Raw genomic sequence first — 22,771 nt, forward strand, 5'->3', positions numbered from 1 at the left:
AAATATTTCTTAAAGGCTTTAAATGTTCCATATTTACTGCTAATGTGCAAAAAGCCAATTTGGCAGATTAAAGTCTAATTTGAGGTTTGCATCTCCTAATATTTGAACCAGAGACAGATGGCTGTTGGAGTTGGAGGCAGAATCCTAATCAGACATCTTGGTAGGTGTGAAATGGGGAAGTGGGACAAATTGAGTAGGCGGGGGGTCCAGGGGAGCCGAGCATTCATGTTGCTTTTTGGGGAGTTCTTTTTTTTTTCATCTGCTATCCTTGCGAAAGTGCAAAAAGGACTTGTGAGAGAAAAACAGGCCCCTCTGTGGAACGGGAGGCAGCTTTTCACAGGACCGTTGGCGGCACATATGTCTGAAGTTTTTTGCCATATGGCTGTCTGAGCTATTTCCAGTGGTAATTAAATCCTAAACATTTTAAAGCCAGAGCCGGTTGGCTTGTGTCAGCGAGTCATTTGGCAGAGACGAGACAAAGACAGAGATGGAGTGAAAAACAACATCATGCCGTAGCCATTTAATGAGTAGAATGACACATACTGAGCCAACGAGGCTAAAGTTAGATCGCAGCCTGCTAGCCTGGATGGCATCAATGACTGAAGGCAAGAGAGACTCTGGGCAGATCATAACAGAGCAGGTTATGTCTCAGAGGGCTACGCCTCATTAGGAGAGAGCCTCCGTGAAGCTCAATGGGAAACGTTCAGGAGGTCAGGAGACTCCGGTCATCAACATCAGTCACAGCAGGTCCGAGCTAAGCAGTTAGCATTTAAAGAAGCAAAAACAAATATGAATAAAAGGAACTCTTGGGATCAGCAGATATGAAATTGACTCCGATATTTAATGAGTTAAATCAGTTTTTTATCAGATTTTTTCTCTGAGCATCTCCACTGTGAATCACGTGGTAATTCAAAAACATTCAATATCAATTCTGTTCCAGCTCATGAAGGTTTTTACATTTGCTTTTAGCGTCTAGCTGCGACAGCTGTTTGTTTGTTTGTATCAAAGAACAAAATCAATAGGAAGCATGAGCAGGTGCAGCGAGTCCAGCAGTGACACCAAAACTACTATGATACAAAAGCTGAATATTCAACAGTAGAAAACCCACAGTAGTGGCCTGTATTTGGTTTTACTGACGGATGATTATTGCAGTGCAGAAGCTCCAAAGCAAAAATCACTTCAGACCAAAAATTAAACATCAATGTCACAGATTAAACTTCAGACGAAGCAGTTATTAAATGATTTCCTGTTGGATCTAAGAGGAAGGACGTTTACGGGGTGACGTACCTGGGACATCTGTGGGAAGAGACTGATGGCGAGAGGCAGAGCCAGGCCAAAGGCAGCGAGACACACCAGGCTGTGGACGGGCAGGACGAGCCTCCGCTGTCTCTGCAGGAGAGGGAGCCTGGTGGGACACAGAAGGACAGAGAGACACTTTCACTTTATCCACTCTACAGTAAAATGTACAGGACAGACAGATGGTTCTCGTTGGTGAAGAAATGTGTGTTCAACAAAACTTAGAACACAAACTGTGCATTTATTAAACACACGTTCCAAAGACTGTGAAACTATCTCCTAAAAACTGAAGCCTTCAAGAGATAAAGCTATTTTTGAATGTTAAAATCGTGTGAATGTTGGCAATTCAACTTATTTGTTAGAACCAATTTTTAGATTTTGGCCAATAATGTAATGGTCACTGGCAGAAAACATGTTGATTAAAGCAAAGTAACCATCAAACGGTCCTGACAGGAAAACGCAATTAAATGACAAATACAAGTCAGCTAGGACATAAATTAAATAAAATAAAAAAAATACATGCAGAGTAACATTTAGCAGGCAGGTAACGCCTTTAGCTAAATGTCTTCACAACATTATGAACCCACTGTCTGAAATGAGGTAGAAAGTTGAAAGAAAATAAGTTTTCTATTTAAAATGAATGTGAGAACATTAGAAATCACATACTGGCCGTTACATGACCGACTCATTGGCATCTCTTTATGAACTTTAAGCTTAAAAGAAGCCATGAAGAGCCACCACCGTTCAATGAGACGCAACTTTACACTGTAAAATAGTGATACTGAGTGAGTTGTGCATCCAGGAAACGACAGTTCAGCTGAATCTGTTGCAACCATCGAAAAATCCAATGTTTTGTCACATTCAACACCATAAAGCTCCAGTTCAGAGTTGAATATTTGCCTTTTGTTACCCAGAAATCATAAGAGCAGTTTTGCTTTTATTGTCGTTTGTTTAGAATTTTAAATTGTCATTTGGTAAAATGACTCTTTTGTCTGTATAATCCCTTACACCTGTTTTAAAAGCTGTTGTCTCTATTTTTAAGGGCTTTTACATCGCTCTATCTCCAGAAATATATTTTCTCGTCTCGGCCCATATTTCTCCTCCCTCCTCGCTGCCCTCCGTAGGATAATCCCCTCTTCAGTGTGTGGGACAGCGAACTCAGCAGGAGCTTGAGAAAGAGCCGCTCCATCTCTCCTCCACCAGCGACGCCTCTCCCCCTAACGAGGAGAGCTACTGCCTAATGAGGGAGCTCATTAACACATATGGCTGCCATGGTTTAATTAGGCTACACACATTCACATACACACAAATGTGCAGATACACATTTTAGGGAACTGGATTACAAAGAGTGGAGTTGTGAGGTATGTGAGGAAGCGAAGGTTTGGGCACAAGTGTAAGTCTGAAAACCTTCAAAATCAGGTGAAAACTTAATTTTATCTCAAATTCAATGACACAGTTTTATGTAAAACTGGCAGCATTCACAGGCTCTGAATAACCTGACTAGTGGCAACGCTCCGGTTAAATGAACCTCTGACTGCGCCTCTGTCGCCACGAACAAACGGAGTCACAAAATATCCACAGTGACTTGTGTTGTCTAGCGAATAGCAGCTCTAGAGATGAATTCTTCTTCAATAGTCAATAGGTTTCAGTAGTTAATAGTTGAGCTGCACAATTAATCAAAATATAATAGAAAACGCAGGAGCTGCAATTTTTTTTGATAAAAGTAAAATGTGTTAGCACATTGTTAGCAGCATACAGACGCCCCGGCCTACACATCATTTTCTCCATAAAGGAACATGTTTGTTTGGTACAGACCCAACAAAAATCACATCAACATTTTTTTTAATTTCCCAGTGAAAATGAAACAACAAAAATGAGCATTTCAGTTGAAATCGTGATGGTAATATCTGCCAAAAATAATCGCAAAATTTGGATGTTTTTTCTTGCATATCGTGCAGCACAAGTTAGTATCAACAGCATGTTCAGAGCATCTCTTATTCACACAAGATTATATATTACAAATGTTTTTGCGAGCTTCTCCACGTAAGATTAAGCCGACAGGAAAAAAAACTGCCACTGAAACAGCCAGAAACGAGCTAAGCCTGACCCCAGGTCAGGTGACTTTGATTATTTCAGCTAAAAGGAATAGTTTGACATTCTGGGAAACGTGCTTACTGTCTTTCTTGAGAAAATCAACCCACTTTCATTTGTCTGTTAGAACATGAAGCTAGAGCCAGAAGACTTTCGTCTACAAGGGAGGAAAATCTACCTAGCAACAAAACAAAGCACAAAACAAAGCACACCAAATAATGTTTCAATGTGTGTAAAGTTTTTACAGGGGTTGTGTGTTGTCTAGAGTCTTTAAGCCCTGGCTCCAGGTTAAGATAAATACATATCATTAACACACACACACACACACACACACACACACACACACACACACACACACACACACACACATATATATATAGACATGTTATGTTGGAAGTGTTATTGAGCAAATTTCTCAAGACGTCTATCAGACAAAATAACCTGAATCAATGTTTTCAATACACTTGTGGGTCTGCAACCTCACATGAAGAACAGAACCTGCTGTCAATGTGCTAGATCTGCTCTCAGCAGTGTAATCCATCATTGAGGGGCCGCCCAGGGACCCATCTCTGTCCCCTTGTTCTCGCTCCATTGAGAGCCAGTGAAGGCGAGCTGACATGGAGGATAGCTGAGCACTACTCACCTGCATCTACAGCCAACCTCACAGCCCCCTACTCTCTCTCTCTCTTTCTCTCTTTCTCCCTTTCTCTCTCTCTCTCTCTCTCTCGCTTCCCTTGCAGTCATTCAGCTGCCAGGAATCCCAAACACACCTGGGCAGCTGGCTTCGCTGTCTGAGCCCGCCTGCTCGGAGCAGTCGGGACAAGTGCTGTCAGGGATTTACAAAGATGGCTGCATTCCTCGGCACACCGCAGGCACAGCCATGCCATCGATCACGGGACGTCCGTATAAACACATTGCATCATTAAGGCATCATTACAGTCATATCACACAACACTGAATCTCACGGTGGAGAGGGTTCAGCGACTGTGTGTGCTTATCAAACAGTTCTGAGCACAAAGGAAACTGTGATGTTGAGATATTCATATTGTGACTAAAATTTTGGACAGTTTTATTATTAATTTCTTAATTGTCATTTAATTAGGAGTCATTTGTGTTAGTGAATTAATCGGACTTTCATTATAGGCGAACACCAAAAAGGTTTACCACTTTTATTGCTGCCATTAAAGCCATAATTAACTCTTTAAAACGACAAAAAGCTACTTTATAACACTGATAATGGCAGAGGTACTGAAATCATTTGTTGTTGCTGTTGCAAACGCCGGAGGCTTGTTGTCTCTTTTTCCTATGAAAAATTCTCGGAGGCACGTTATGCCCTGCAACGTGTGCAGCAGCAGCGATATCAGAATTTCAAAGAGACAGAAAAAGACGTCACTTTAAGAACACAACAGCTAAATGGACAAAGAAAAGGGCGCCACCTATAGAAACTAAAACTCCTTCAGCAGAAAACCCAGGGACAACTCTCTCCGTGCCAAAACAGCATCCTGCTGTGTTTGCCCAAACTTTGAGCTGAAGTAAATGTGGCTACACAGGATGAGAAAAGTAAAACAAAATCTTTAAAGAAATTTTAAAAGATATATCTGACGTGCAGAATGAGCATTAAGCTAGTACAGGAAGTGGCAGTTCAGGTACAGTATTACACTGAGGTTATACCGTGGTTGTCTTCTATCATCATATATCATATTAATGTTATGTAGTGCCCAACAGACATTTCTTAACATAAATATGTAACATACACAAACATTTTTGATAAGAATTCCTTAAAATTGCTTTAGAAAGTATCGTGACAAGGATATTTGCTGAATAGGACCGTTTCACAGTTGAAAAATAAAGCAGTGTACTTTGGTAGACCAACCACGTCGTGGGGGTTTTTAAAACATATTTTTAAGCTAACATTATCGGATCTATTGGTTGAATCCTTTTATTGTTTCTCTCTAAGGTCTAAAAGAAGCTCATGCAGTCTGCCTGATTAAAATGAAGTGATGAGGAGTCTCTTACTTTTCCAGAACAGCCATGATCATGGGAGGGAGCACCAGGATCGGCATGGGCAGCACCACTCTGGTCAGGGCCGTCTCCAGAAGTGCCTGTCAGAAAAATCAGAAAATAACACCTTAAAAAGAAAAGAAAAAGACCGTTGCTTCTTTCTTTTTCTATTAGAGGGAAAAAGTCAAAAATAGCAGTTATGTTTTTATACATAGGTGTGAACTTAATTCCTCATCATTTACAAACATGACAGTGTTTATTGATCACGATAAATTTACACCAGGTATTACGTTCTCAGAGCAAATCAACATACATGCCTGGCAGCTACTCTGGATGTTCCCACCACGTTCCCGTCGTCGTCGAGCACGCTGACGCCCTCCGACAACTCCGAGTGTCTCATGAGCACCACGTTACAGACGTTTGCACTCGCTGCGGAGAGGTGAGAACATTCTTACAGATGAAAGTGAAATTGACATATTTTATTATTTCACAAATGAGCATATTGTCTCTTCACCCTCTCGCTCGGGTGCAAGATCAGGAAGCTTGTACAGTGCCGTTGGGGAGGGAAGGTGTTGGGTTCTTTGCTCAAGATGACTGTCGAAGGCATTAAAAAGGATGAGGAGGTTTAATCCTTCATGGTTTAAATTGTAGCGTCATCAGACTGATTAAAGTGGTAATTTATGAAAGAGCAGAGGATGCTTAGCGAATTTTTCCCTAGAGAATCATTTCAGTTGTGGCAAAAAAATTGGCAGAACAATCTGTTTTTCTCATGATCATGAAATAATTATTCTGTGAATTAGAGCTCAAACATTTTTAGCCATGCTAGTGTTGTGGCTCTAGAGATGGTAATGACGGTCTGATGGTTGGATGTGTGGTCCCATCAGGGGTCCAGACTGAAATATCTAACCACTGGATGGTTTCCCATAAAGTTTTGCACGGAGATTTGTTGTCCCCAGATGATGATGAACTCTGAACCCTTGACTTTTCCTCATGTGACACCATGACGTTGACATTTTTGTTTGTTTTTTTGGATCCAAGGAAATGAAGTTTGCTACATACATTCATGTCCCCATCAGGATGAACCGCAATAACTGTGATTCCCATAACTTCACATCTAACCCCATCATCAGGTCAAAATCTTAATTTGTCCCATATGTTGGTTTATGACCAAATACCTGCAAAACCAGTGGTTTAGCGCTAATTAGCAAATGTGGTGAACACGGTAAACATTTCTCCATTAAACATTAGTATATAATGTTGTTGTGAGCATGCTAACATTTAGCTCAAAGCACCAGTGTGTCTAAGTACAGACACTAGCATGGATACATATATATATAGTATATATACACACACACCAAAATTTTATCAGTTCATCTTTGAGTCCAAGTGAATGTTTTTACCAAATTTTAAGAAATTCTCTCAAGGGGTTACGGAGATACTGCCTTCACACGGCCAAAACCGTGTTTTGTTATGGTCAGCGCGACCTTGACCTTTGACCTTTGTCCACCAAAATCTAATCACTTCATCCTTAAGTCCTGGTTAATGGTTGTGCCAAATTTGAAGATGTTCCGTCAAGGTGTTACTGAGATATCATGTCCACAAGAATGGGACGGACGGACAGACAACCCGAAAACAATATGCCTCCGGCTCCGACTGTCGCCGGCACTGAGGAATAAAAACACCTTAGCCAGTGTTCGCGCTCTTCATAAAACTACATCTTCTGAGGTAAAATTAATGAATACTAATATTATTATTAATACAGAAATATTTAAAATAATTCTTAACCAGTAAATATTTTCATTTACCACTGTAACAGTATTAACCTACAATATTGAATACATGATGCTGTAATGAAAATATCACATATCTGACACCTATAACTGCCACTGAGTTTCCTTCTGTGACACCGAAACCAAATACCAAAATGTAGTTCATCACCTCCATGTCACGAAACTAAACATCACGCCTCCGTGTGCGACTTTGACTCAAGCAACAGTCAGATAAGCGACGCACAAGGAAACAAAGGTGATTGATAGGTCAACAAACAGCCGTGTTGTTTCCCCCTGTGATTTATTCACGAGAGCCAAAATGAACACAAATGTATGTTAATACAGATGATCCTTTCTCCTTGACTCTAATAGGAATAAGGAAAACTCATTTTAGAGAGTTTAGTGGTGGCGCCGCGAGGCTTTTTAATTTAAGACAACAGCATTCAGAGTTATCTGTGCTAAGGGCTGCAGGGCGGCAGCGTCGCTTTGTGAGGGGAATTCAATTGACTGAGCAAATAGCTCTTTTTACCTACAAGGGATTTTTCTTTTTTTTTGCAGACCAATTAATAAAAAGGGACAGATAGTAGGATTTTGGAAAAATAACAAATACTACAACAAACAGATCAAAATTTCAAAAACCTGTTTGTAATTAAATGAATAAAGGCATCAAAGTAATTAGAAATTTTAATTGATTATTGAAAAGCCAGTGCAGCTAAATGCTGAAAATATGTGGCTGTAATTTGTAATTATTGGAAATAATTACATTTGTGTACATTCTAATTGTCATCTAATAACTAGTGGTACACTGATGGAAATACATCCAAGAACTTTTCACATAATTACTTCCTAAATATCACAAATAATGACAAATATTTTCAGAAGACAACAAATTAATTGTCCCCCATAAATTTCTGGCAGCGTGGTTTTCCCTCCAGTTAAGGTCTTCATAATCTAATTGAGTGACAGGCCGCTGCTTGATTAGGTTATTACAAATAAATCTAGCCTTAAGTAAGCAAACAAAATCAAGCGGGTGAAAATTCAAACAGCACTTTGCTTTCGCTCGCTTCAATTAGCCATTTTAATTACCTTTTATATAAGGCTACCAAAACAACAACAGCAACAACAATGAACAAACAGAAATCAGGTAAATGAGGCCTTGACATAGACGCCACTTTAGGGGTAATTATCCAATTTGTTTGCGGCAGCAGAGTTCTAACGAGCAGCCAATTACCAGGCAAAGGCTGCGCTGTAGAAACCTGTTGATTTAATTAGAAGAACCGCCATGGTAAGGAAGGGGGGGGGGGGGCAAGCAAACAATTTAATTATGAGCCAGCAGCCTGGGGCATTCTGGGACATGGGTCTATACCCCTGGGTGTGACTGTGTGTTTGCGAGAGAGTGGCTCCACACACGTCTGACAGAGCGAGCTCACAAAACGCCTCGAACCCTGCAGAGAGGAAGAAACGGACTGTGAGGAGCGAAACACACGGCTCAGGTGTGCTCTCGGCTCTCAGGTTCGTAAAGGATCACGGAGCGGTTCTGAAGGACGACACCACTTTTAAGCACGTCTGAAGAGAGAACAAACACCGAAGGAAATCAGGCGGGAAAAATCCAATTTAATTAATTTTTTTTAAAATGACATGTACTGACTATAACTCTATAACGATAAATTGGATTCAAAGCGATTACTGTCATCAGAGGACAATCCATAAAAACTTTATTGATCCCCAACTTTTCAGTTAGCGCCGAAAACAGGTTGATGCTCCATGTTTCTTAGTTTATGTCACGATACCTCAAAAAAATCAAAAACCAAATTCTTGTCACATGTAGTTTTGGATTACTGTAATCACCAGATGCTAAACGTTAGCATGCTCCACTAATGGGGTAATTAGTTAGCATGCTAACAATTGTTCCAGACCTTGGAATCAATCTCAACTCAAGGGCCACTTACTAGCTTTCATTCAAGTTATTTGTCATCATGATTCCTCTGCATATATTAAATTAGCACATTAACACGTTAACGTTCCACCTTCAGCATGCTAATACAGTTAGCGCTTCAGCAGCTTTGTAAACCAACCACAACAAAATAACCTCATCAAAAAATAAAATATTGTACCGACACTAATCTCCATTAACCCGCCACCATAGAGGTTTATTTTAAGTCTGCAGTATCTGTAGTCGTCCTACTCTGGTCAGTTAGTTCAACATTGTTAGTTCTACAATGTGAACTCATTTAAACTAATAGATCAAAAGGCCACTCGAGTTTTGAATGGATGAAGTGTTTTTACAGAGCTTCTTGAACTCACCCACTGCTGGGAAAGGGATGAACCTCTGCACCAACAGCCTGGTCGTTGGGCTGAAGCTGCTCGCTTTCTGGATCAACACGTTCAACCCCACCTAACAGCAAGATGCACACGACACAGACAAATCAGACTCTGATTCTATTTTTTTGTAAATGAATGAAATGGAAGAATCTTGCATTAGTTAAAATGATAAAAGAATACAGAATATCTGGAATAATTATTTGAATAACCTGATGGTTCAGAGACCTATGAAGCACAGAAGAGCTTTTAGGCGTCACAAATGGGAGATAAGTGACAAACATTCCCGGCTTTGTGCATAAACGATTAAATAAGTGACTTCGCTGTATTTTAACACACTAGAGGTCTGTGATCGAGGAGCTATGTGCTCTTTGATAACACACCACCGTGCCTCTCCTGCCTCCGGCTCTCCCCAGCACGGCGGGGGGTCGTCACCAGAGTGGACGTTTAATTGGAGAGCTCCTGGCCCCCTCCCGGCCTGTCGTTCCGCCCTCCACAGACCCCGAGAGTTTTTTTTCCCCCCCTGTGCTTGTTGCCGTTGTCAGGCCTGAGAGTAGCAGCCGGATGAGCGCCCAGCGGGACCAGTAATTGGCTTTGTTTGAGCCCCATGTCCACACTAAGGGTTGTGTCAGGCAGGTGTGTGAACATGTATTATACTCTTGACATTTGAGTCTTTGATGACATAAATGTAAGAAAAAAAAAAACATAAGGGTATTTTGAAGGCTGGTATTCAAAAGTTCAAACTGATATTCAGCCTCTTTAAAGTTCTATATTTGTTTGTCAAAATAATTGAAAACATTTGGTTTTTGACCATAAAAGTATCTGAAACAACCGTTAGACGTTTAAACTCTGTGCTGAAACCCACATTAATGACAGCAGGGAACCTTTGGCTTGGCTTGTTAATTTCTCTTTTACCTCCACATCTATATCTACACCTATTGATTGATAAAAAAAAAAAAAAAAAAAAGACATAATGGATTAATAAGTGACTCAGTTATTTCTGTGTGACGACATTATTAAATCAGTGGAGTCACAGCGAACTCACAGCAATGGAGACGGCGCTCGTCACTGCTCCGAGGTATCCCTGGACAAATTTGGAAATCGGAGCTGGCTAAAGTGAAAGTGAAAAAGAAGCGAGAAAACAACATGACAACAGTTCATGCAGCTCAGCAAACAGACAACATTTGGTATCCGTCCAAATGGGACTTTATCTGTCTCTCTACTACAGAGACTGTTACCTTGGAGGCGTTGCGGTTGCAGTAGTTAACGCAGGCGTTGTGACTCTGGTTTAACCACTGGTCAAAGTAGAGAAAGACAAAAGAAGATGAGCTCGTTAGTTTTTTTCTGTATGTCTTTGTCTGATTAAAGGTGATCCCTTTAACAAGTCGAGACCACAGACCACCTTCACTTACAAGCTTTTATCCCAGTGAATTAAACCATCAAACACCAGTTTCACTGGTCAAGATGTTGGTATTTACCTGCCAGAAGATCGTTGACACCAGTGTTTGGTTCGGGAGAAGGAGGCCAACAACCTGCACAAAGATAAAACCCTTTACAAAATGACTAAAAGTACACATAGATTAACAAAAAATAAAATATTGGAGGGCCAAAAGTGTATTTATGTCAGTGTGATATGCACATAAAAGGTTTGCAACATTTTGAAGTCAAATGTGTGCACCAAAAAAGTCTTACCACTGGTGTGCCAAATGGGATAAAACCTGTTAGAAGACAGCCAGTATTATAATTTACACTGATAATTGTCATTAATATTTTTAATATCTCATCTTCTAATTGTTCTAATCTCTCCTATTTCTAATCTTTGTAAAGTGGTTACCTCTAAATCTTTTTACTTTTATTCTTCTGTGTAGATTTCTACACTCACATTGGTCTGACAGGTTAATATGTGCTACTGTCGTTTCCTCTGTTTCTCCTCCCTCGTTCATTCTCTCTCTCTCTCTCTCTCTCTCTCTCTCTCTGACACTTCAAAGTCGCCTCATGAGAAAGGTGAGACTTTGAGACTGGACCAAAATACTTGTGTTTGCCTCTTCGGAGGCTTCGAGAACTTCTCCGTCACCGTGGGAGAGAGATTTTAATCAGCGCCCAGCTGAGTGTGACCTTTTCCAGGCCTGAGACAACCTGAAGAGCCCCGTCGAGCCGCGACAGTTCCCAGGGTGAACGACGCCTCCATGTTGGACCACATAACAAGCGCCTAGATCCCAACCTCAGCCAAGGCTTCCAAACCAAGCTACCGTACCTGACATGCGAAAGGGCATGAGGATCTTCTCCCCTGTGTCAGGGTGGATGATGGCCTGTAATGAGAGCGTAATGATTAGAATCAGACGATGATGAGCACACGGGTTAGTCAAGTTCAAATGAATTAGGAGGAGAGTTCTGCTGTGTGGCTAAAAACTGAAGGAAAGTTTTACACGTTATTGGAAACTAATCAATATCATCTATGTAAATTGAAACTACTAAAGACAAAGTGTCAAAAACACATGAAAAAACAGGAAGTGGCTGAAGCAGCAAAAAGATTATTACTTAACTAAACTGTGGATTGTTTGAAAATCCTGACACGTATGAACTGGGACATTTTATTGAGAAACGGAGGCTTTAATTTGGGTTTTGTTTCCCGTGTTGATGTAAGAGTCGACTCACTGTTGAGGTTGCAGATTCAACAATATTCTAAAAGCATTATTCAGGTGTTAACGTGTTCAGCCACACTAGAAGCTGTGTGAGGCATGTTTACCATTTTAGATAGTGTGTTGGCATGCTAATGTTTGCTAATTAGCATTAAACACAAAAGTGCAGCCGAGGCTGATGGGAGTGCGAGGAGTTTCGCTGGCATTTAGTCGAAAAACAAACTATTTGATTTTGACCAGAAGATGGGAAAGTTAAAAGCGATGACCAGAGATTTTACAAGTAACCATGACGGGAACATGAATGTCTACATCAAATATCATGGAAAATCTGTCCAAAAACCCAACATATGTTAACCTTGTGGTGGCGTTAGAGAAAAGTCAGGAGATCATAGAAGTCCTGGGCTTCATCTGCTGGGGAATGTTAATGTCTGTATAAGATTTAATGTCAGTCCATCCGATAATTGTTGAGATATTTCAGTCTGAATGTGACCTCAAGTTTGAGTTGAAGGCAGCAGATGTGATTCTGTGCAGATAAATATGATGAGTATTAAAGTCCATTAGTGCAAGTAATATGATGTCACAGTGCCAGTTTCAATCTCTAGTATTACGACAATGTTATAATATAAATATATCTATTAAACGTGTATATTTGTGCTATTACAGTTCATTCCAATTAACTGAGCAGACATCTATTTGTTTGCACTTGAATCAGCTGTATAAGCACTGATGACAGTCTGAGTGGCTGAGGCCTTTGATATTGACGTATAACCTCACGTCTGCCTGATGCATTAAAGCAGCATGAGCTTTAGATCTTTCCTTTTTTACAGCATGTTTTCTTTTCTTTTTTGTATGTGTGTGTGTGTGTGTGTGTGTGTGTCGATAAGCTTTTAAAAGTCTTGTCATGTGTGTGCACCACAGACAAACGACAGCACACTATCCTCTCCTCTGCCGTAAGATAAGACAGATAGAAATCTCTTTCCCCTGCTGCTTCAATGGTGATGAGATCTGCTGACTGGCGAGGAACGGAAGGCGTCCTGCTTCTTCCTGATGCTCATAGACTGAGTCTCAAAAGCTAAAGCGTCATGTATGAGGGCACTATCATGTCTGAATACGGAGATATGGCCCCATAGCATATACATAGTCCTGTAAAATGGCCCATAACACTGAAGAGTCAAGTGCATGTTTAACTGCTGACATTAGCCCCTTTCTAATTTAGGTATCACTTGAGATCAGATTTCACTGTCCTGCTCATGTTTGGTTTGATTTTGATTTGATACACATTTGTACACAGACAGCCACAGAGGCAGAGGGAACAGGCACTTTTCACAGCAGACATTTTGACTTGTCATAGTAGGAAAAGCACAGGAGTTACTAATGAACACGATGGCTTCTTTCCTTCAAAACGTCTCAAAAATATGGCTGTTGCTGTCTCTATATTACTGAATATAATTTTCTGACCAACTTGTGCCTTCAGTTCAGTGACTTCAGAAAGTTGGCACTTACTGCTAATTAGCACTGGAGTTAAAACCACTCGCCTGCTTCTGTGTGTGTTTTTTTTTTTTTTTTATCTACTTCCCCATTAAAAGAAAACTTTTTTAACGCTGCGCCTCCATGTTTCTGTTGACTTGTTGTCGTATACTTGTATAAACAGGTAACTCTTGAGATGAAGCACAAAGACTGGTGTCAGTTTTGTTCGCCAATTCAGAATCAGAAAAACTTTATTGATCCACGCAGAGAAATAGTTTTGTTATAAATGCTTAGCACTCAGTTAGGAAAGAGGAAGTAAAATAATAATAATAATAAATTCACCATAAGTGAATCAAAAACTGTACAAGTGCACATGTGCAAAAAAGGCAAACATGCAAAGTAGATTAACAGTAGATGAATCATAAGGTAAACGGAACGAAAAGTATAATGTGGCATTCAGTGTATTTTTGTGCCACAACAACCAGAGGTGTGTGTGTGTGTGTGCGTGGTGCGCGTGTGTGTGTGTGTGTGTGTGTGTGTGTGTGTGTGAAAGATCTTACCTGCTTTATTTTCTGAGCTTGCCAAAGCTGTAGAGAAAAAGAAAAAGTATTTAACAGTCAGTTAATGACCGTGTTTCATAAATAAATAAAACTGAAGCCTTTATTTATTTATTTAAAAATGGACCATGGACTTTTAAACTGCTCTGAAAACATAGAGAAGATATTCGTCTTACGTGTTCACAGCTATCCTTGATTTTCTGACTGAATCAACATATTTCCATCACAAAGACTCATCAGCTCAGGTTTTTGAGTCTTTACCTGAGCGTCTGTCACTCCTGGAGGCAGAGTCCCTTGTTTGAACCGGTCGAGCAGCTCAACACTCTCCTGAAGTCGTTTCTGAATTGAGAACAAAAAGGATAAAGTAAAAAGTTAAGTCAGGACAGTTTTTTTTTTTTTTTTTGTCATCTCAGAAATGTTTTTTCTCTTCCACTATTTAAGCCACCATGACTCAACGCTCAACGTGCAGTAATTGTGTTTTCATCATTCATCTTTCATGCTGATTTTCAGCTGACAAATGAGTTAGCTAAAAGGTAATGAGCCGCTTTCTGTGGTGTGATCATTGTCTTAATGCTGAGCAAAATACAAGGTCATGGAGCCCAATTTGTTCTAATGAGCTTGCCATCTGTGTGTGTGTGTGTGTGTGTGTGTGTGTGTGTGTGTGTGTGTGTGTGTGTGTAAGCGCACACGTTCTCTTCACCCCTCACAGCTGCCCCACTTGTCCACACCTCATCACATCCCAGGAGCTACTGCTGCTATTACTGTCACCAAAGAGCCCGCTAACAGCTTCATTACCCAGGGCACCAGAGCACTGATTACCACAACACAACCGAGACCTGGGGAAATGTTAGGACGGGCAGAGCAGTCCAGCGTTTAGAGATGACGGCCCAGAAACCAAAAGGTCACAGATTTGATCCCGGCCACAGAGAATAAGTATGTTAAAAAAAATTGGTCACATTAAATGATTTTAAAAAACAAAGTCACAGACATTTTAAGCACTGAAATGACCAAGTTTTATTCCTCCTCCTTTCATGTAACATTACTGTGCAGCCATTTTGGAAAGTCCGGAAAGAGACTTTGTCAAACCTTGTTACCTTTGTGTTTAAACAAAAGGTAAAATAAGAACTGAAAAGTCAGACTGTATAACCGCCTGTAACCTCAGGAAGTTACTTCCTTGTCCTCTGCAGGTTTCATCTGAACGTCTCAAAAACAGTGAACGGAGAGCAGCGTAACACCAAAGGCAAAAATACATACATAACATTTTTTATTTCTGTTACTTTGTATTTTTACTATGTTGCAGTTCTTGGCTGGATACTGAAATCTTGACATTCTGCTTTTGTGGTATTCATCCAGGAGCTCTGCTGTGAGCTACTGCAATTCTTTTAAAGCCACTTCTGTTCATGAGACACTAACTGCATGTCGGCCTGTCCTGAAAGAGGGATCTCTAGTCTGTCGCTCTAAGGTTTCTCCCATTTTTCTTTTCTAGTGTTTTTCTGTTAAGTCCTCGGTCTAAGGACAGAAGGTGTCATCCTTAGACCCCTGACAATCTGTGCTTTGGTTTAATGTACAGCTGAAATCATGACATCACATCAGGCTAGCCTCAGTTTCACTATAGCTTTTGTAATACAGCGCCATCCTTCATTTAGAATTTAAAAAAAGAAAGATTAGATCATTTTTCATAAAACTACCATCCTTATCCAAATATATAAAGTGAGCCACTGGACATACTGTTGTTCTGTTCCAAGCCTGTATTTTAGTTATTTAAGTAGTTAACAGATGTCCGTGGGATTTTGAATGAAGTTTTCTTACTTCTGGAACAGAACCTGGAAGTTCTGGTTTCACTTTGGTTCTCAAATGAACCATCTGGGACAAACTTGTGATAAATAAATAGGCTTTATACAGACTTTATTAGTGTGATTCCTCCAAAGATTCTGAGTGGATTGTGTTTGTTTGCACATGTTAGAGTGACAGCGTCTCCATCTATATATAATCCCTCAAATACAAGACAAAAGAGAGCTAAACGGCAAAAAACAGCACTCTGATAAAGTCCAAACCCTCAGACCAGCAGAGATAACCTGGGCTGCATTAGTGAATGAGTTACTCTTATGCACTCCCCAAGAAACTAGCACTGCAGTGTCGTTCAGCATGGTACACAGTCCTTGTCTGCTCAATAGAAACTATCCAATCAAAACACACATTAAATGATGGTGCAGTTCAGTTTGTGTACCTCTGTCACAAGGAGGGTGCTGGGGTCAATCACATCCAGGAAGTGTCTGAATCGACCAAAGAACGTTTTCTAAGAGAGGAAGAAAACACACGATAAAAACATCATCCACATTAAAAGGAAAATAAAACATTCAATTTGTTTAGGTGGCCGTTTATATGATTAAATAGTCATTTTTCATCTAAACATCATTAGGAGATGCATTATGTGGTCTTTAAAAGTTTGCATTTTCAACATGCAATCACAGAACTGCAGAGTTGGGATGAAAAAGTTCAGAAAAGTTCTAATATACAAGTAAAATAACTGTATTTTCTGTTCAAACATCTGCAGCCAAATTAGATTCTGGATTGTTTCTTGTAAGCAGAGAGAGGCAGACAGATTCCAGCTGACGCTCAGTAAACAGTGATATAACAGCGTGCCAGCTGTTTTGACACACCAGGTGGAGGCTCCTCATTAATACCTCTGACAAACTGTTTCGTATCTGCATCTTTTAGGGACCCAAATCCACTCACACCATTTGCAATCAGTTTCTATAATGACTGTACCAGAAACACCTTTATTCATTACCGAGCATACGGAATAATTCCAGAAATATAGCAGCACACCATGCAGCCCTGAAAGCCACCCATCCCCATTCCTCCCCAACTTAATTTTAATTACACTAACTGCTAATTTGGATGAAAATCTGGTATCTAACTCACTGCTGTGCCTTGTGATTTCCTGAACATATGGATGCTTGGTAAAAACATGGCACGGGGGGGAATAGCTCTCTAAATCTGTTAAAGTCTATTTATCCTCCACCACTACCTTTCCAACTTCACCAGTTTGAGCTGACACTGGTGAGCAGTGGAAACCAGGGGGACTCATCTTATCTTTACTCCAAGGTTAACAGTCGCTTCATTGGTGACCTGTCTGTCACCTAACTGTTCCATTTATTGTTTAATTGCTGAAATTAATTATTATTTTCATTTGTTTTGGACCTGCTCTCATATACATTATTAATCAATCCTTCCTGAATGCGTTATATGTTTTGAACATGTGTTGTTTGGTTTCCATGTCAACACCATGTGTCCATCTAAGCACTAGTATATTATTAAGTTGACAATTATACAGGCTAAATGTCACATTCATAAGAGTAAATTTACCAAATACGTTTTCACTTTTTCTAAAGACACACTAAAAAAATATATGCAAACAACTCTTACTTTAGAGAAAGTGGTTCAACTTGCAAATGTGCTGTCCAACATTTCTTTTGTTATATTTGTTATTAGTTATTTTTCAAATTAAATTATTAAGTTTCTGAGACTAAATCACAGCAGATGTTCCTGAATTCATGTCTCTCAGGATAAGAACCCATTCTAATATTTCATGTCATGTCTAAGCTGACCCAGAAGCTTAAGTACTGATGAAGATCTAGTTTACAGATTTATATTGGTGTAATTTTGCCATTAGCACCTTGAGAATAAAAAGACCCGTTGGTTTAAAATTGTTTTTAAGAGATTTGACCGTTGGGATTTCGTCACAGGCTGCGTTCAAGTTCCTGAGTAGTGTTTGAACTTTAATATCATTATCAAGCATAGAAAAACATTAATAGCTTGAGTTTTAATATTAATGTATTATTTGGCCATTTGCACCAGTGGAAGTTGTTTTAAAATTATCTTACAGATGGATAAACATTTGGAGTTATATTAGAGTAATTTTGGCATTAGTATATATAATGACAAGAGCCGCTGATTTAAAATGTTTATAGAGAGATTTAACCGTTGGGGTTTTATCTCGCGCTGCGTTCACGGGACCAAGTATTTTTTTGAGGTAACACATCATGTCCAAGCTGACCAAGAAGCTTAAAACACGGTGAAAGAGCTACATATCAAGAGTTGTACTACAGTTTTATTTATATTTGTGTCATACTGGGCCACTGGCGCTAGTGGAAGTCGATTTAAAATTATTTTGGAGAGAGATGACCGTTTGGATTTTCTCTCGCGCTGCGTTCAAGGTTCAAAGTATTTGAACTTTACGCCTGTTCATAACATGTCCAAGCTAACCGAGAAATTCAAATACGAAGAACGTGCTGGTTTCGACTGTGATAATGTTGGCTTAATTGTCTTTTCCCAGACATGAGTTAAACAAAACGCTTTTCACGCACACCGCTGGTAACCAGATAGTTACTTTAATGCTAATGTTGAAATGCTAGGTGTAGTCTGTTTACAAGATACAGTAGATGCTAAAAGTACAGTTTAATTAACTCAACTACAGCGTGACACTAGGATGTGTAAAGGCCTGTTTATGTGCAGATAAAACAGACTGCTGTCTGCACACATGAAGTTGAGTTCCTGTTACAGACTTTAGTCGAAGTGAAAAACAAAAGTACCTGGTCGAAACGAGACTTGCCATACTGAAAGGTCGGATATTCAGACATGCTGCTGCACACGCACACCAATCTACACCAGTATTCTCCCTATCTACGTTTATAAAACCTTTCACAAACACTTCATGCGGCTACAGCTGAAGGGCTGGCGGTCAATATTCAGCTGTTCACTAGCCGAGTTGCATTACGGGTAATGTAGTTTTTCCAGGGTGCTTTAGAAAGTGCAGTCTATAGGAAAAACGGACTACACTTCCCAGGAGTACATGCTTTGTTTTCATTGTTTTAAAGGGGATGTCAACAAGTAAAGTGCAAATGCATAAGTTAAGAGTAAAACAGACCAAAATATGAAGCTTTTTGAGTTGAAATGTTGACGAAGCACTCAGGTAGGTTGTGTTTAAAGAGGATAACATAGCCCCCTAGTGGTGTCTTTGAATTAAAGTCACCAGTATTGACTTGGGCAGAGAATGGACAAAAAAACACCTCACATTAAAATTCAATACAACAGCACAATTAATAATTCTACGGAAAATAAAAATAAATTGTGTACAAAAGTCTGTAAAATTACAGAAATTATCTGTGAATTAACAGTCAAACTTCTATTTTAAGCATTTTGCCAACAATAATGAATTACATTTATTACCCATTATTGTAAAGAAAAAATTACTGTATTATTTATATGGTATTTTTTTTACTTTCTTAAACTACATACGAATCTATGTAAAATGACAGCAATTATCTGCAATTAATAATGTAGCTTGTTATTATAAAGGTTAATGTCCATACTAACAATTTAAAGATTTTCTCTGTAATTTTACATTTATGTGCACTTTTACATTCAAACTTTGTAATTCTGGATGCAAATGTGGCAAACTTTTTTTCATCACATCAAACATTCACACTTCAAACTAAAAAGTTTGATGTACTGGAATGTATCAGTTGTTATCAGTTGTATAAACAGTTGTTACTGAGTAGTTACTCATTACTCCATCGCAATAAGTTCCTTAACAACAAATCCAAGACAGCAAGTTTCCAAACAAGTATTTTAATTGTAATATCAAACCAAATATTAGTAATCACACCCACGTTGTTTTCCGATGCATTCGTGATGATGACGACTACAATTTACATGTAATAAACAGAATATCATTTTACAAAACCACGTGCCCTCTGATTGGACTGTCATTGTCCAGTTAGATTCAGCTGTAAAAATAGGCTCAAAATTGTACTTGTAACTTCAGTGTCACACACAGAACTTTGAGCACAAAGTTTTACACAACACACTCCATCTTTCACATTGTCTCTGTGTGTTACATCACTACTGGTCATTTGTTTGGTTTTATTCACAAAGTCTTGCTTTTCTTCTTACAAATGCAAAACTTGTTAGCAGTGTATTGACGGTAATTAGCAACACATTACAACAGACCTGCATTGTAAACTACAGTAAAATCCATCAGCATATTGTGGTTGTTTTTAGAGTTATATAGGTTAGTAAATTCATTAAGCAGAGTTATTATTGAGTAGTTCCTTATTATGTTACAGTGAGTTCCTTCACAACAAATCATAGACACCAAGTTTTCCAACAAGTATTTTAATTATAATATTCAAGCCACATATAAATATATTAATAATCACATCTGCGTTGTTCTGATGGATTAGTGATTATGTGACTTAGAAAAATAAATGTTAACAGAATCACTTTAACTAATCTTAACATTTTGTAATTTAACCTCAGCACTGATCATAGTTTAGATTCAGACTTTAACAAATACAAATCTCTTCTACACATGCATAATATTTCCACATGCAGAAACCTGAATTTGTCATGCAGATTTATTTTACAGGTTAACAAATGTTGATTTACAACTACACTGGAAACACTGGAATTATTTGTTATTGTCACTTTACAAGCTCAGAGTCATTTTGACCCTAATTTAAACCTATATACAGTCATGCGCATGACTTACCATTACTTGCTGGTTTCGGCAAGAGGTGGTTCTGGCCTGAGGTGGATTCTGCCATCCCTATGAAAACACATAAGGAAAAATAAGGACATGTTAAGCAGCTCCTCCTTTGACTATGAAATGTTTTTGAAGCATTCTAAGGACTTCAGAACATAAAAGAGGAATCAATCATCCATTTAAACCTTATTTAGCGTATACTGAAATATAAACAAGACTTTATGAATAAATCTGAACAAATGATACATGTGAAGAATTTGTAGAAGAGATTTATATTTATATAGATATTTAAAAAAATTAAAAAAAAAAAAACATTAGTGGTGAGGCAACAGAAAAGACACTGAAAGAGGAAGAGCTTCAGTCAACGTCTGTATACACATACAAAGCACAAAACTGTAAAATTTGGTGCTCCAAATTCCTGCAAGTGTGTGACACTGAGGTTACAGGTAGAACTTAAATTCAGGTGTAAAAATAGGATCTAAAAGATCTCTGACACAGGTTATCAGCCCAGCTCGGCCAGGTACCGTTAGCATAGCAATCGCTAAGTTATCAGCTAACGCTAGCACTAGCTGGCTAGCTTGGTTAGCAAGGTGCATCTTCACCTGAACTGTGATATTAACAGGGATGCTAATTTTGGCTAGCAAAGAAATAAGCTTAAAACAAAATGTACTTACCGGAAAAAATTAAACCGCCGACTCCACTGAGTGTCTTTTAGACCAACTGAACGCCGAACAAGACATTTTCAGGCAGACATGTCGGAGCTACTGTTGATTAACTGAAAATACAATGACAAGTCAAATGTCCGACACATCGCTCTGACGTCATATCCAGATTAACAGGCAGGTCCCCCTGTGTGTCAATCACGCAGTAGCCACGCCCTAAACCCACTCTGCTTTAACGTCTATTTTCTTTTAAATAGGACCATAATTTGAAAAATGAACACCATGTTGTAATGAAGAAAATTTCAAACTAGCGATTCAGACCATAAACACATAACGAAAACGTACTGTACTGAGGTAACAAATAAAGTGACAAGTAGGGCCATTTTCCCATAGACTTTTATACAATCGGACTTCTTTTTGCAACCAGTGGAGTCGCCCCCTGATGGTCTTTCGATAGAATGCAAGTTCTGGCACTTCCGCATTGGCTTCATTTCCCAGACCCGGAGTCGACGTCCATTTTTATAGTCTATGGTCTGTGTGCCTGTGTAAACCCATAGGTATTAATGAAAGTTTACATTATTACATTTTTATTCATACCCTACAAAAACAATATTGAAATAGCCTACAAATAAAACTAAATACACACAAGAAAACTTTTTAAGATTTTTTTTTTTGTGATGTTTGTGTTCATGTCGTTTATTTCGGATTAAACAATGCTATAGACACATAAACGAATGTCATTAACTATGTATGTTTACACTGCGTCATTAACGTGTGTTAAAGTGAAATCCAATCCAATATTCTGAAGCTACAAAAACACAATTCTCTTATGTACAAGTTGATTAGTTGGTCTAAGACACACACACTGAGCAAGGGAGAGAGAGAAGCCAGAGCTAACTGCTAAGCTAAAGTAACAATCAGTTCTAAATAGCATATAAACAAAAGCTGTATCAGTGAAATTCGCTATAAGCAGCAGAGAGCTGTGGGTGCTGGAGCAGAACTGGTCAGTTTAAATGTACAGCAGGTAGTTAGTCGCTGTAATGAAGAAAACAACAACATTAACTGTGTTCAGACAGAGCAGCAATAAATTCTACCCGTGACAGAAACTCCAGAGACTGGCGAGGAGACGCTACAGTGACGTCAGCACGTAAACGGTCACTCACTGCTGGTAATGAAAGGTAACGCATTCTTACTCTTACTAATTATTGGAATCAGCCCTGAAAAATCTGTTGATCCCAATTGCTGTTAGTCAATTTAGGCTAATTCTGTCCTTGATGTGTTATTCAGTTAATACCAAGCAATACACCATGAATGAATCCAAGTTTATGTTAAGTTATATGTTCTACCATCTTCATCTCTAATGTGGTGTTCCTTAACTAGTTATGAAATAAGTACAATAAAGTAATTTGATAAACATGAC

General features: G+C 39.0%; 1 protein-coding gene across 1 annotated transcript; it reads right to left on the bottom strand.

Annotated features, from left to right (window-relative positions):
• Positions 1-490: 490 nt before the first annotated feature.
• On the bottom strand, positions 491-18,904 carry sfxn5a (sideroflexin 5a). The gene is made up of 13 exons (XM_023430412.2): positions 18,735-18,904; positions 16,367-16,435; positions 14,401-14,478; positions 14,143-14,169; positions 11,731-11,785; positions 11,169-11,194; positions 10,955-11,008; positions 10,715-10,771; positions 10,522-10,587; positions 9,462-9,552; positions 5,702-5,817; positions 5,404-5,489; positions 491-1,405 (listed from the first exon to the last, which is right to left on the bottom strand). The coding sequence occupies exons 1-13, from the start codon at positions 18,780-18,782 to the stop codon at positions 1,219-1,221; spliced, it is 960 nt and encodes a 319-aa protein (XP_023286180.1). The 5' UTR covers positions 18,783-18,904; the 3' UTR covers positions 491-1,218.
• Positions 18,905-22,771: the final 3,867 nt, after the last annotated feature.

The sequence above is a fragment of the Seriola lalandi genome, unplaced genomic scaffold (genome assembly GCF_002814215.2).
Source record: "Seriola lalandi dorsalis isolate HSWRI2012SDOR001 ecotype SW California unplaced genomic scaffold, Sedor1 jcf7180002054902, whole genome shotgun sequence".
Classification (NCBI taxonomy): Eukaryota; Metazoa; Chordata; class Actinopteri; order Carangiformes; family Carangidae; genus Seriola; species Seriola lalandi.